General features: G+C 33.5%; 1 protein-coding gene across 1 annotated transcript in view; it reads left to right on the top strand.

Annotated features, from left to right (window-relative positions):
• Positions 1-17367, top strand: part of LOC115455874 — a 124538-nt gene that overhangs the window by 35644 nt on the left and 71527 nt on the right. Inside the window, exons 2-3 of the mRNA XM_030184636.2 lie at positions 9562-9883; positions 11271-12529. Coding sequence (XP_030040496.2) covers positions 9562-9883; positions 11271-12529 — 1581 coding nt within the window. The remainder of the gene's footprint in view (positions 1-9561; positions 9884-11270; positions 12530-17367) is intronic.

Consider the following 17367-nt stretch of genomic DNA (forward strand, 5'->3'; position numbering starts at 1 on the left):
CAATTGAATTCAAATCTTACATAACAAAAATATAATGATAAGTAAATATATTTTTTAAGTAGTTGCTTTTACTATAAAAACATATACAGTCTTGATTATTTTAAATAACCGTTACACCCGACAATAATTTAAAAGGCTTACAGATCGCCTGATTGCTAGATTCGTTATTATTTTTTTTTTATTAGGCATAGATTAGAAACCGATTTCGACATAATGTGCGGATAGGTTTTTTGTCTATAGTAATTATATTTTAGCGAATAGGCTTGGTTCGTACAGCTCGTTGACCTTGAGAGCGGTGTACGTTTTTTTAATAGACTTTGACATGCTCTGAATCGCAATAGTGCCAATATTAAATTGCATGTAAATATCACATTTATTGTTTTATAAGTAAGACTGCTCGGATGGCGTAGTTGTATAACGGTCTCCGGTTCGACTCCCGGGCAAAGTGTATATTAGGTTTTTCTATTCAGTATTAGGCTGGAGCGGGAATTTGTGCTAGATATGGCGATAGAATCGCCGCCTATTGGCTACATCGTAGCACAGAATACGTATGGCAGAAAGTTGGTGCACCAGTTGTGCCTCTGCCTACCCGTTCGGGTATTAAAGACGTGAATGTGTGTTTTATAAATGACATGGCATTTGTGCAGTGTGTGGCTAAAATTCTGATATAGTTACTAAAGTTTGTGTTTTCAAATCCGATTGCGGCTTATGCATGAGTTAAATTGGAGAATAGAACCAGCGATTTTTTGTTTCACAATCAACTCATCATTTGCTAGCGAGACGGATGTTATCGTTATGACAAAAAATATATTATATACTACTCATCTCTTGGCGACGTTATTACGTTAAACCAATATTGTAGCTAAAAATTGTCGGTGACCCTCTTTGGCGTATTAGGGCCGGCTGCGGCCTTTCTGTGACGGAAATGTCTAAATCATCGTCCACAGCCACCTCTGCGCGGTGACGCCTATTTTGTATCTACCATGAAAATCTTTTACTAATTATTATATCTATGTCTGATGAATTAATCAAAAAGTTAGGTCCAGCATCTTACTTCAAGCTAAAATCACCGCTGTTTACATAAATAATTGAATATGACGGTCTCTTTGGTGTTATAACCGGTTTCTATGGCATTATATACATCAATTACACAACATGGCATATTGTTGTTATTCCCACGATAACTTCCTTAACTGAATGTTGTATTTAACTCGCTAACAGTTTGCGACATTGAGCTATATTGGTCTTAGTTTGTGTAACCTACGGTCATCCAGAATCATTCACAGACAAAACCCGAGATGGCGACTCCATTCAATTCTACCGGCTTATGGAATTTCTTCTTTTCCGGCCAATACTGTTAAATGTTTACTATGTCATATATTTGTTGAATTTTAGTAGTAAAGTGCCGAGTATTTGTTGAATTTTATTAGTGAAGCAACTATCAGTTTTGTAGTATAATTAATTTTACCTATGGTATAGTTTAATAACAAGATAATAGCATTTGCGCGATGCCTTAAACCAGCTGTAGTCTTTCAATCATAGAAATATATTTTTACGTTTTCCATCTTTATTTTCCTACAATATTTATGAAAGTAACCGCTCCGTGTTCAAAAAGCTGATAGTAAGCCTAGAAGCCAGTATGTTTTTATCAAACCATGTTGACTCATGGATGCATTTTCAATATCGCCAAAGAAGCTGTGGATAAAAACTAGTCGTGTAGACAACATTCGCAGAAACTCTTAAACTGGTTTTAGATGGTAGTCCCGTATAACCACATGCAAGAGCCTACTCTAGGCGTATTATCAACTGAATTAACATATCGATATGTTAAGCGTGAACCGGCTTAAGTAATGCATTTAGTCTGTTCAATATTATTTCACGCGTCACTTAATGTGGGCTAATTTGATTTCTAATGTAATAATAGTGTTAATGATTCATTTCTTTGATTTAGATGTATATACGGTGTATAGTGTATAATAATTTATAATACTAGTTTATATAATAAAGGATGTATATGCGGTGTACAGTGTATACATAAATATATATTATTTATATCTACTTATCCTATTAGCTGATAATCTAAAGGTAAATAATTTGACATATAATATTCAAGTTATTTTAATCCTAAGCAATATATTATGAAACAATTCAGTATCCACCGCCAAGCTTATTGTGTGCTAATCAGTCAAAAGGACATCGATCCAACTCAATCAATACACAAAGAATCAAGATAACCTGATTTCGAATTGCAAAACGAATGCGAGTCTTTATCCCAATACATCAAAATATATCATATAATATAAATAACTATTTTTCGTATCGAAATATGGCGAAGTCAATCAAGTCGTAAAAATAATTATTATTTATATCAAATAATGATTTGATCGCAAGAATTCCATTTAAATCTTCATGAAGAGTTAATGAAACACGCACTCATCTACCAAAATATATTTTTGTACAGAAACATCAACCTTATAGCTATGGAATACGGAATAAAATAGAATAATATATGTAATAGGTGAATCAGATGTATCAATTGTAATGATTGATTTATGCGCCTTTGTACTTTATTGTTCTATCAAGCTTTAGTCTTTTGTGGACTTTCAAATATATTATTATTGTAATACGATACATAAATAAATAACAGCTACTAACGTTAGATTGTATATAACCAAAAAAGGATCTCGGCCAATCTTACTCCACCTTAATGACGCCGCGGGTAGCAACGTAAAATCATTGACCTAGAACAGTAAATAAAAAGTAATTAAAATTTACTGGATATTTTTATTTTTATAATTTTAGCATACAGTTCAACAAATTTCTTTAGTTTTAGTGATTGTTTTAAAGTAATGTCAGTCACTTGCAATACCTCGGCGGGACGAAGGTTGGGCATAACTTACTGGGTGATTTTAGAATCGCGCCAATTTTAAACTTAACGTGCCCCGAAACATTATATACCATTACGGTACTGACAGTTGTAGAATAAACTTATTTTCTAAAAACCAAGCGGAAACACTACACTACTATGAAACTCACTTTTTGTATGAAACAAAAGTATACATTTATATTGGAAATATGATGTTTTTTGCATAATTGTTCAATTTTTTGATTTTTATCCACAGTTATCATTAAATGCCTTTACTTACTATATAACTTTCGCCATGGTAAAAATAAAAAAATATATATAATTGGCACATGTATTGCTAAATACACAAATTATATGTACTCGAATTATATTTTGCAACGTGTTAAAATCATAATGAAATGCGTACACATATCTATGTAGTACAGAACGAAATAATTTAGGCAGTGCCTTTTATATTCTCACAGTCCACACATACTTGATTACTAAAAAAATGCATGAGATATTATTACGTATTCTAACCATGTTTAGAATACTTTACAATAATACCGATAGATCAATCATGCAGAAAGAACGTTCCGTCCGAATGATTCAGCAGCTGACAGACTTCTGTTTGTCTATATAAATTATTAGCTTTTGCCTGCAGATCCACCCGCGTAAAAGGTTTTAATGGAATAAATATTTTTACGGGATAACAAGTCTCCCACACTACTTATTAGTAATGTAACTTCCTATTAGAGAAAGAAATTTCAAAATCGGTGTAGTAGTTCTTGGCATTAGCGCGTACAAACAAACAAACTTTTCACTTATATTAGTAGGTATAGGTAAAATTACATTCGCACTTTATAAGTATGAACAATCCTTCCGAAATATTTGCATGGTAAAACGATACTATCGTTCACTGATTCATTCAAACAATTTTAGTTTTGAGATAAAACTATTTAACTATTTTGTTTTAATATTGTAATTTTAGTTTACAATATTACTTATACGTGCATGTGTTTTTGAGCTGTGGCGATTTATAACTGAAAACTATTTGAATAGCAACTATTGTTATTTGACGTTTTATTCCAGTTGACCTTATCCAAGTTACCCAATTAATGGCTATAGAGCCATAGTACGCCACCACGTATAGCCACGTATAGACGTATCGTAATGTCCCTTTGAAATGCTTTTTAATGTCCCTTTGAAAATTGTTTGAGAGCGTATTTTTACGCATAGCTAACGCACGCGCAACACACCCTAAATCATTGATAACAACGCGATTTTTTTTTGCTTGGCAAGCATGTTTATTCAAGTCCCAAATAAGCTCCCGAGATATAGATTAATGTAGGAATTTTTAGCTGTGTTTACAGGATTTTAAAATAGCTTGTAAGAGTAATTTACGCTCTTATTGTAATTTGAATTTAAGTAAATAAAAGAGTAAGTAGCAAATGATTGGGAGCGAAACACATCCGTTGCCAAACATTTGGCACATTTAGAAACTATAGAAAGTGAACTGAAGTCGACAAAGGTCGGAAGCGATTTTCCAATCGTCAACAACTAACGACCCTTGAAGAATCAGTCGCCGAAACAAAACAAACGAAACACAATTTCTAAACTCTATATTTGTATTGTACATAATGTTTACGAATCCTATCTATTAGATAAGGCGATAATCTTTTATTTTCTTGTGTATTTTTTATCTAGGTAAGCACTTTTATTTGGCTCTACGTAAATATATTTTTTATTCTATAAAAATAAGCATAAGTATAAAATTCATATTCGTATATCACTATAAGATGTTGATTATCGAAATTATGTTTCTTTTTTTCAATGACGTCGTTCTAAAATTGATTAGCTTTTTAACCCATAAGGTAAGTGTTAATATTCCTACGCATAAATGCTTTATTTTATTGACAAATACGATTATGTATACTATATAGATTTTGAGATTTAATGAAATATTTATTTCTCAATTTATTAATTCATTAATTTTAATAATAAAATACTTATGACAAGACGTTCATATATAAATACAAAAACACTAATAAATAATGCATCAATATTAAATTACGTATTATTGAATTTTGTTGTTTATTATTCATGTTGCGTATGTTTTCTTCACAAAGCTGAAGGAAGCGATGCATTCCAAACTTATGACTTGATATGATTTTTTATGGCTTATTATGTGTGTTTTAAGTATGTTTTAAAAAATTGCAACAATATTAGTATAATTTCAATTACGCCTCTGTATTCTTTGATACTTTCAATTGCGTAAAATATGAGCCATATTTTAAAACATAAATAGTAAAGTGCTAATGGTGTGTCATATTTCTCTAAATGCACGACGTCCGAGTATTATCTTCTTACAAATTAAGGTCAGTAATATGCATTGACAGTAAGGTGAAAATTATAATTTTCTAAAAAAGAAAGTATTATTATTAGGAATGAAAGTGAAAATGAATAAATTATCAATCGTTTATGAAGATAAGGCGGACTAAACACGAGCCATGTGCGTATCGCATATTGATAAATGTAATTATAACATCGGCAAACGTCGAAAGTGTGTCAGTCGGCGACCTGACGATACGTTTGGGAGACAGCATTTTCATCGTACCACGATAACTTACAAAATTATTGTTAAAATACAGACAAGTTTTTGAGGTCATCTCTTAGTTCGTAAAATATATTTTTTTAGTATAGTTCGGTAAACAAATGCAACAGAAAGCTGTTAGTTCTTACTTTACGATATTTCGTGAGATTGTACTACTATTTATATATGGAATGAATCTGCAAAGTTTTTGCTTAGTTACATGGAAATTATGAAATTAATTTGAATGAAACGTCCGTTACTTGGAGGTATGTCGCATTGCATTTCGGAGAATTAGTTATTAATTCGTCTTATATAATAAGCAGTTTTATATCCGTAGGGCAGAGATGCGAATATTGAAGTGACCATTCTAGTATAAGTATTTCCAATATATTATAATGGAGTAAAACCACAATCACTGATTATGTTTTAATTATATGGATGAAACATGTGTTCCGCGGTATTGCGTGAACGCACGTTATTGCGGTCTCCTGAGAATTTAAAAATGTTCCAGCACCTGGTCTTTGTAAACGAATATTGAATTTCGGTCAATAACCCCAGTAACGAGATACTAAGCGTGATTTACAATATTGCAAAAATGTTAACGGCATTTAAAGACTTTTTTATAAATATGTAGAGATTATAACAAACAATACCTATTGTATTTATGTAAAATAAAATTGCGGGTTGCTAAGGGCTTTTGAATGTAGGTGCAGTAGTCGTACTACTGTTAGGAGACTTCTTCTTTTTATTCCAACTTATCCGATCGAATCGGTGTACTAAGCCAAATTGTACATTTATAAAAAATAAAAGAGGCCTACCCATTTCTCGCTTCCATAAATTAAGTACACAATCGCAAAGTACTATATTATTAAGTGGAGCAAATGGGATCCGGACAGGTCTACAAGCACGTAGTTACAATTTGCGAAGGAATTTCTCTGGTTTGGCCGTGTTCCATAGCTTTATCGAGGTTAACGAAAACGAACGTCATTACTTCTTACTTACTGCAATAATGTATGCTTTTAGTTCATTTTATAAGTATGATATCATTTAGTTAGTTGTATTGCTAAAAGCAATCATAGATAACCCTCTCTACAATGTGTTGATAAAACCGTTTCCTATTTACTATAATATCATTTATTTGATTGCTGATTGCTGTCTACCTATTGTTTGTCTACGTCGTGATGATACTGTATCATCTAGAATATATAGAATCTTCTTAATCAGGTGACTAAGTTCACATAATATTACAAATATATATGAAAACATAACACAAATTTTGCTAATACAAATTTGCTATACCTAAGCCTAAGTTAGCCACTAACCCTAAATCTTTACCTTTGCTTTCTTTAATATTCATTCTAGGAAAACATACTCACTGGACTGCAAAACTTTCCGTTTGCATTTTAGCCTAGTTTTAATAACATACACGGACCGTATTAATAAATGAACATGTAACATAAGATATTCACATAACTTATATTGGAATCCTTATCCATTAAATTCCAATGTATTGTAACATAGTAATTTATTATTATAAATTATTTATCATAAAATTTCAAATAACCCTTACTTTACATCATGATGAGAGGCTATTTTTACTTTAGTTAAAGTACTTACATATTTTATATTTAATACATACTATTCAGATTTACTATTTAGTTATATGAGATTTTTTTTTATAATAATATTTATTTTGTAGAGATGGTAGAGATTACCAAAATATGTTTATTTACTAACACGCCATCTATACTAAAGGTTATAAATAAATGCCACAGCGTTGAGAGTGAAACGCGCTTGCATTACTTTTTAGAGTTGGAAGTTATCGTCACAAGATGGCGCTCATTAATGTTTCCCTCACAACATAGAGGGCGTTAAACGCTTTGTAAGAATCTTAAATCAAGATAAATAGTAAGTGAAAAATTAAACTTTATTAACTGCATAATATTGTTATTGTATGTTTTCTAATTACAATTGACAATTTTAATCGGGTGGTATATATTTTTCGAGGAGTTTGATACTGGTCTCATAAAATGTACATAATAATATTATATTTTCTTTACGCCTTCAATTAAGTATAATCAAGAATAAGTATTTCTGTAGACTCTATAACCTATTATTACATTTTTTTAAAATATGTACATCAATTCGTCAACTGCAAAAATATATCCCTCATGGAAAATCAACTGACATCCATCTTTCTGGTTTTGTAAAAACAAAAAGCGTTGTCTGTGTAAATCGACTGCCCCTTGTCCGCTGCATCTTGTTTTATTTTTTCTCGTTGAAGATGTATCAGATGCATTATCCTGGAGGCTTTGGGCGTGGCGGGGCTCGGTGAGCGGGGACCGAGCGCGTGCGCATAACTTCGCCGTGACGTCACACGAGGGCCTGGTAAAAAACGCCATGAACCCAAGCAGTCAAGGCCTCCGACTTCTGCATAATGTTAATATACCAACATATTAAAAGGATTCGCTCACCGTTCGATATTTTCTGGCATTTATCATACCCGCATTTTTTCAACGTTTAAATCTAAAATGCACAAGCGGGAACTACAACTTCGTTTCTGAAATAACTGTGGTGATTAATATTTTAATGTGCATATTAAAGTGTTTTATGTTACATCTGAATAATAAAGCAGGTTGAAATATTTCAATTGCTACGGCTGATTTTACTGTTACTTTATTTACTCTGTACACCAAAGAGTAAAGAACGGGGAATAAAAACTCGTTAAAAAGTAGGTTAGTCATAGAGGTTGAAATCCGTGCCTACTCTTCTTTACGATGTTACTGTAACTTATTTCGGGGAAATATTCTGGCATTTCCGTTATACGACGACATTGACGTAATATTTTATACTTTACCTTCTGATCGATTTAACCTTGATATATACTATGGTAATCAATTACATAATATTTAAATATTTATAACATGTGTTTTGGTTAGATAAATATTTGATTTCTCTTTATTTTAAGTACGGCGTTCGAGAATAATAGTTTGTTCAAAATTTAAAATAATCCGTTCAAAATTCATTACATGACTACGGCAGGAAGGGATATTATGAACTACACTGGAATGTGTGTATGTTTAGAAAATACTCGATTACTGTGAATAACTTAAATTCAGGATTTGATTGAAACAAAAGAAGTTTCCTTGGAATTTGTTTTAGCGCTTTAGCTAGAATATATTATAGCGTCGATTTTTTATATTAGCACTAAAATATGATAATATTGTATCTTAAAAGTTATAATATGAAATAGCAATATTTATTACGCTTTACTGGTTAGCATTTTATAAATGATTTACTAGTTGCTATAAAATGTATATTTGTGTACAGTTTTAATTACGACATACAATTTTTTATAAAAAAATAAAATTCGGCCATGAATGAACCAACTGAAAAGTACGAAACAAGCAAAATATTTCTTTCTGAAATGGTGTGAAGCAGCAGGAAGCTGTCACTCATTCGCCCCTGGAACCCTTGTAATTATTGGTTCACATTCTTAACAAACTTGCATTACACGTTCCTATATAAAGAAAACTTATTATGATTGTTAATAAAATATTAAATTACTTCGAACATTCCATAGTGGTTTAATAACTTTAGTTGCATATATTTAATACGAAAAAACGGGTATTTTTTTCTTAGAAATATATTGGTCATACATATGCTATTTCTGATAATTTAAAGTACAAACCTAATAATTGCAGTTTGTGGTAACCTTTCGTGCAGCTGCATTAATCATATTGAGCAATCCTATATTAAATCACTTGAATTATGGAACGCGAAATACTAAAATTGATTGCGACTTTCGACTAGATTCACGAAACATTCTTCGTTTTACATTGTATTGTAATTCGTATAATGTAAAATCATAGAGATTTACTATGATTAATGTTATATAGAAATGGATCATCATCATCATCATCAGCCGCATAAATTCCACTGCTGAACATAGGCCTCCCGCAAAGATTTCCCGACGGACCTGTAGAAATGGATATTACTTCTTAAACTATTGGAATATCTGTGAAATTTAATATAAAAAAATAGATACACCATTGACAAGAAAACAAAACTGTATTGTAACCATCTCTATTTAGTTCTTTAAATGATTTCTTCATTGTTATAGGTGATGGTATGGGGACACAACACAGTAGCCGAAGTCGTTTGCGAGCCTTTACAAGAAGCCGGTGCTGTTGTAGCGGGCATCCCAACAGGCCCACTATCCGCCCCCTTATCTGTTCCACTTGGTGGGCCACTGCCTCCACCAGAATCTGACTCACCGTCAGCGCCACCAGCAGCTCTACTGTTCCTCGGAGGCTCCAAAGCGCCAGTCGAGCCAAGATCCTCAGCCGCTGTTTTAGAGGGTGAAGTCTTGGTAGTGGAGTACCAACCACCACAATGGGACGGCCGGGATCTGGAAACCTTTATTGCGTGGGAGAAGATGTATGGTAAGTACAAATATTGCAGTACATACATACTCACGCTTTTTATCCCCGATGATGTAGACAGAGGCGCAACTGGAGCATCTACTTTCCGCGTGTTTATTCTCTCCCATGATGTGATAGCGGACGAGCTATATCGCCACAACGGGTACAAATTTAAGACTTCGAGCTAATTCTGAGTAGAAAAACCCAATATCACTTTGCCCGACCCGGGGTTCGAACCTGATACCTCAGCACTACATTCTTATCGTAATAAAACTACGCCACCGACGCTGTCGAATTATTTTAATAATTTGTAATAATTCTTTGACTGGTCTACAAACCGTGTGAAAATTCTTGAAAGGGTACTCGTAGTTGGTTTTGTTACATAATGCAAAAAAGGTTCGTAAACCTTGGTTAGGTTAGCACTTGTGTCATATCTTCACCTAGTATTTCGCAGCACAGTACCATTATTATTGTTTTAAAAGAAAGAGCAGAATGAATAAAGCTTGTAATAAAATTAATTTATAAGAATCTTTGTACCATTCAAAGTTTATAGGAATGATTAAATTAAGTTTTGTCTCGTGAAACTATTAGTACTGAAGAGTATAAAGTCATTACAAACTATTATAGACAAGAATAAAGCGAATAAACAAGACTAAGTATAAATAAGCAACTTTCCTCATCAAACCGTTGAAATCCTCGTTGGCAATACAAAATGATGTCGTCTTCATTCAGTATTCCACTAGCAAACTCAGCGATGTTTGTAGAAAGCGGTTTGGCAATAATACTACGCATGCCAACCATTGTCCGGTAATCTTTCGTAGAAGGCGATAATATTATGCATTCGGTTTTAAGACACCGTGATACTCATGTTGAATTATATAAAAATATTTCTACTATCTCGTTGATTGGAGAATGTGCATTGTCATTTGAAAATCTTAAGTATATTGCGTCTCTTTTCTGTTAGAAAGGAATTTATATATTTTTTTATGGGTACAATATTTATAAAATATTAACAATAAATGAAAACTTGAAACTCTATACAGAGAAAACTTAAAATAAAAATTGCCTTGGAAATACAAAGATGTGGATTTATATTCAGCCAACGCGGCGATGTTAAAAAGTACATTTTGCGAAATCTTGAAATTTATTTCTTTACCTCGATCTTAGGCTGTAAGGAAATGTATGAGGAAAGTTGCGCATTTTGTGCAATGTATGTCGTGTTTTTTGCAGATCGTTAATAGGCTTCTAATGTACGTCATTGCAGCATACTAGAATAAATAAAAGTTAGGAGTAAGACTGTTTCAAAATATATATTTTCGACCAACAAAATTTAACAGTATTTTTGTCTAGTTACAAACGTATTTATTGAATTGTATCAGACACTAAATGGTCTTATTTATTGTTACAGCTTCAACTTTGTTTTCTGCGGTAGAGCTGTATGGAAAGCCATTGCTACGGGCAGCAGTCATAACAAAAGAAGAATACCATCTCTTATTCTATTACTTAGAGTCAGTTTCCGAAGCCAGCGAGGCTCTGACAGAAAGAATGAAAAAATATATTGATTCTGGATTACTCAATAAAGTTATTAAAGATGACAATGAAGAAGAAGATACAAATACATTTGATAAATCGCTCATAGAAAATGAACCAAAAAGTTTGCTTACTGAACTTATCCAAGAAGGCGTATTATCTCAACACGACGTCGATGCATGTTCAGTAATGACAAACTCGGAGTATAATGAAACACACGATAATCGGAAATTAGATGATGTATCTAGCGTGTCCTCCATTAGCGCTAGCCTTCGTAAAGTGATTGTGGATATTCCTATAGATTGCAATGACTCAGTCGCCGATAGCTCTATTACAGAAACAAGTGATAACGTGACAACAGTGTCTATCAGAGGCGGAGGACAATGTTGTGCTGACCACAGGATATCTGCTGACGTCACAGATAATGTATGGGCTAACGTGAAATGGGATTTTCTTAACCCCAACGATTTTGGCTATGACCAGGTTAGAAGTGTAAAACGAAGTCGTTCAGATTCTGCTATTACTCCGGTTGCGCCGAGGAAAAACGAAGAGTTGTACGAAACATTGCAGGACGTGGAAGCAGAATCATGTGGTAGTTTAACACCATACGAATCTATTGAAGACTTGTATGACTGCATTAAGAACGCACATTACACGAGTCCCGCGGCAGACGAGTCATCGCCCTCAACCGAAGGCCATTTGGAGCCGCAATATCCAGATTATTACGAGAAAGTAAGCACAACACGCCAGAGTTCTGCCAGTAGTGAAAAAAGCGGGACCTCATCAGCTGCGTTTCAATTCTCGAAATGTGGTTCGAGTGATTCTACGGATGCCTTTACTTCGTGCGAATCAACAAGTGGCATCAGTATGTTTACTACGAAAACTTTGCCCGAGTCCCTTAAATGCCGAGAGTTGCCACCTCCACCCCTCGAAGATGGCGCGAGCGAGAGCACCATTCTTTTAAAGCAGCTTTTTATGGGTGAACTGATGGATGCTTATGGCGAATATCTAGCAGCGTACCCTTACGCACGGGCTCTTCTCCGTCGAAAAATCCGTCGAGATGAACATTTTGCTGCGCTGGCCGACATCAGACGCGGTGCCGCCAAGTTCACTATCGCAGAATATCTCGAGCTACCGGTAAGTACTTTGAATGATTTTATATTTATAATAATGTTTCGTAACTTCCTTATGTGGAAATTATTGTATCGTTCACATAGGCTTACGCAAGTAAGGAGGAATGTCCGTTGTACTTGACCTTACGTAAGAGAAATCTGTCTGTTCAAATGTAATGAACGCGTCAAATGTGATCGTTATTTTAATCGACAGTGGAAACTATAACAATGCATTGAAGAGCGCTATTCCAGGAGATTGATTTAGATCAAGCGTCGGCTTTAATCGTGGCCGGGCGACAATGATCCGCGCAACATGCGCACGCGCCGCCCATTCAATGCTAATGGGCCGGAAGAGTGCACGTGTAGCTCTCTCTGCTGATGATGGACTTGATTTCCCTGGATACTGCACCAATAGTTCTAGATTTCAAAGCCACGTCGCGTATTGCATTTTTAATGCCTGGCAAATTTATATGACAACAGAATTATGTATATATTCTCGATATTTGTATATTATCAAAAATATAAATAACATGCAGGATAATAAAATACCAAAAAGGTGTTTGAGAGAAGCTTTTTCTCGTATTTCGAAAATCAACATTATCGGAGTCTCGCGACCTGTATCAGAGGTTTAAAGCATAAATACTGGTACATTGACTGTAGTGTCACTGAGAGTATATTTATTCCATTTGAAAACGAAGCTGAATTTATGCACGTAAAATACGACTTATTGTGGATGAAAATTTTAAATGAAGGGCTAAACAGTATGATTTAAAAATAACTCATTGGGGCATTTTATATTTTCAAATCTATATTTAGGTATCTCATATGAATAGGTAATCGTCCGTCAATTTAATTGCGCCTATATTCTTTTAAATGAATACTTTTATTTATAACGCTCGATGCAACCAGTTTTAAGGAGAAAAGACAATTGTTAACCTATAGAAGCATACTAAAACAATATTCTTCACACACATGCGGTTAAATAACTTGTGGTCGAAATTTGACTATTGAATTTATTATGTATAATACATATTATATATTATGTACGTTTAAACAAAAACGATCTTCGTCAGATTTATATAGTAACTAGCTTTTGCTTTCGTCTGAGTAGAAGAGTTCTTCTGGAATTAAAGTTCATCTATATAATGATTGCTTATGTTTACGCGAATGTTAGACATTAAAATTAAACTATTTTTCGGATTTATTTGTTTTCCTCCTGTGACCATGAAGGCTGCAAAGTCTTCGAAACGTCGGGAGAAAATTAAAATATAAAAGTCGCGATAAAACTCGTAAAATAGTTTAATTTCAATGTCCATCTTTATATTTTTTGGGATAAAAAGTAGCCTTCTTTCCCAGGGGCTCAAACAATCTCTGAACCAAACGTCATCAAAATTCGTTTAGTATCTTTTCAGTTTCCTCCATTTAGAGAGACAGACAGGGTGGGAAATGAATGCCTTATTTATGTGTTATTCATTATTTCGATTATAAAATTTCGCTATTACAATTACTTCCTACTGGATATAGAGATTTCGAATTTCTCGAAGTTGAATTTCAAGTTACATACTTTTCAATAAATATACTCAATTCAATCTTTATGTTTCGCCTGACGCCCACGCTCAGGTGTATACAAATTGCCACACTTGACCATCGCACCGGGAACAAACATAATCCCATTGAATACGATATTGTAGTCACAAATGATGCAAATGTGGAACTTGTACTTGTAACTAGTAAAATTAATAACTGCTGCTTATTCTCTTAGTTTCCTTACTCGATGGACGTTTAATAAACACTACATATTAATACAATTTACAGATTGCTTATTTTATGGCCGCCTGGAGTATTTAATAATAAATTACGTGCTTTAGTGCTGGCCAATGCATGCATATTGAAATTAAGGACTAGTTATTGCTGATGCATACGTTATTAGTATAATTATGAAATAGGATACATGAAGGTCTGTGTGAGGGTACTTTACTGTTAGTCTTAGTCTTTTCCTTATGGCCCAAGATGGACATTTGCCCTTGCTTTTGGTTAGACTTATTTGCATAGCCTATTTCATTTAGCAATACTGAGGCTATCATATTAATGCCAGAATTTGTAGTAGCCGTTAATAAGTTCCAGACATTACTACCTAAAACAAAGTCTTATATACGTTTATACGGTACACGATTTACATATTTATAATAAGGTAGCGGAACCCTTGAAGGTCTACCTAATTTGAAATCTTAATTAATTAATTTCATGGAAAATATAAACCTTTTATTAAATTGCAACATATCACTACTTACATATTATAAAATTTATAATAAAAGAACTAAAGGAAAGTCGTGATATGTTTTTGCAATACAACACAAAAAAAATACCAAAAACATGGACTTTCTTCGGTCACGCTACCTTATAAAATTTCCGCGTCACAGTATTGTATAGAAATAATATCATGCACTCTATAATCTAGATGAAACGTTACCAGTGTATAAATGGAATAATACTGGCAGCTTAACTAATCTCCAAATTGACGCTACAAATAGAATATTTATACCCGCAAGTGTGAACAGCACGTTGCGTCGTGAACGGAATGCTAAAGGATATAAGAGCCCTGCAATCTTGATACTTAGATGCCGCAACATTCCATTTTGTCTATACACACCAAGATAATAGTATACGCGACAAACACCTTTTTAGATCGCCTTGATTACAGAGCCTGCGAACTAGCTTGCCGACATTAGGATAAGAACTCCGACACAGATTAAGTAGCATAAATTCCCTGCTTACAATTTAACTTACTCAGGTCGCTATTTCCAGATTATCTGAGCATGCGGGTTTCAATGTTGCGTAGGCTAGGTTGAGGTTTAACGCATTTGATGATATAAGGAACCATCAGTTGAATCAGCTTTGAATTTAATATTGTATCGTCATTCATGGAGTCTTTGTCGATACCTACTTCTAAATTATTCAAATTGATATTTACGTCAGGCATAACTATCTTATATGTAGATAGTTGTTGCATTTTTTATTTATAGTCTGTTGGATAACTGAAGTCACATCCGGAACGGACATTCTTAGAATAGTTAAAGTTTTGTTAAAGCTTGACATCTTTTAAATATTCTCTGTAACTATTTATTTATTCATTCATTCATTTATTAGCACTTCATATACAAATGCATACAGGCGGACTTAATGCCATGGGCATTCTCTACCAGCCAACCTTAGAGTGGTGCCGAGATAATCATGGTAGGTGCATGAAAGAAGGGTTGAAAATTTAAAAGTTCAAATGACAAATATATATATATGTGTGTGTAATATATAAAGAACTAAGGTGGTGGTGACACTTCCGCTTTATTCAAAAGTAATTGCCGGACTCTCATTTTGAACGCTAGCCGCGTAGTGGACGTCCTGATTTCGAGGGGGATATGTTGTATAACTATGTTGATTTTGACAGCAAATTAATTACTTTTGTTGTGCTTACCTTTATAATTTATGATTTTAAATCTTTGTTACATTACTCATCCGTAATTCCCAAAATCAAACAACATTACTCCAAATTTTAATATCTTTGCCAAGTTTTTTCGTAATCACTAAAATGGCCCAAAATCTGTTAAACCGGTTATAATTGCATCCGTCTAGTTAGAGTGGATCATCAGATATGAGAATTGATTTTTTATTCGTATTTTATTTAAAATATATAATATGTGTTGCCCAATGTCAGGTCGGGTTCTCGTTTGGATTTGCGATGTGACGTGCCCAGCCTAAAAATATGTTAATCTTCTTAAATGATCGGTATTTCTCAAGACTCGTTTCGACACTAAGCTATTCGTAAAGAGCACACCTAGTCAAATTTCATCAAGTGGGAAGCTCGTTTTTTTAAATGTTAAGTGCTTCGATAATACAAATGATATTTAATCATTGAAGTGAATGAAACGAGGATAATCTCAATAATATGATAAGTAAGAGTGTTTTTATCTGTCCACTTGCTGTTTAATCACGGCAAGCCGATTAATTTGAATCTGCTTAAAGGATTACTGCTATTATTGTTTTGTATTCAACATTGTAAGTTTTGATGGTGGTAGGTCTCTCTGATTTGGATAGATGTCACTATATTGTTTTTCCTGGACCTTAGTTGAGCAAAGACAATATGTCATTAGCTGTGAAATATATTAAAGTTGAGGTTAGTATTTAGATTTAAGTTTATTAATTTCAAGTCCTTATAGAAACGAAGTGTATTTTTACCCAGAATGTAGGTACTTACTTTGCATATATTTATAGAGTCAATCCGAATATTTTAGGTATATCTATAAATAAACGAAATTTGTATATATTTTGGCGCCACTACTGGCTCTTCATATTATTGATTTTGTTGGCTCGCCAATGTACTTTGTTTACATAGTATGAGCTATTTTGCTTCATATTTATGCAAAGTCATGATCAATTTTAGAGAACGGCTAGATTGTTCCTCAAAAAGATATTTTTAAAAACGTATCCTTATTGTTTTGAAATCTTAATTTCATAATCGACATTAAGTTGTTCTTTATCTATACTCTATATACTTATAATAAATCTGTAGAGAGGTCAATTCTGTACATGAAATATATTTCCAAAATAACTATCAGGGGGTGATTAGGGATCATACTGATGCCAAAAATGCAATTAGTAAAATTTTTGTCTGTCTGTCTGTCTGTATAACCGTTATAGAAACAAAAACTACTCGACGGATTTTAACGAAACTTGGTACAATTATTTGTCATACTCCTGTGCTGGTTATAGTATACTTTTCATCACGCTACAATTAATACGAGCAGAGCAGTGAAGGGAAATGTTGGGAAAACGGGAGAAGTTACTCCATTTTTTAAGCTTCCGTCGCGT

Source organism: Manduca sexta, chromosome 10, assembly GCF_014839805.1.
Source record: "Manduca sexta isolate Smith_Timp_Sample1 chromosome 10, JHU_Msex_v1.0, whole genome shotgun sequence".
NCBI lineage: Eukaryota > Metazoa > Arthropoda > Insecta > Lepidoptera > Sphingidae > Manduca > Manduca sexta.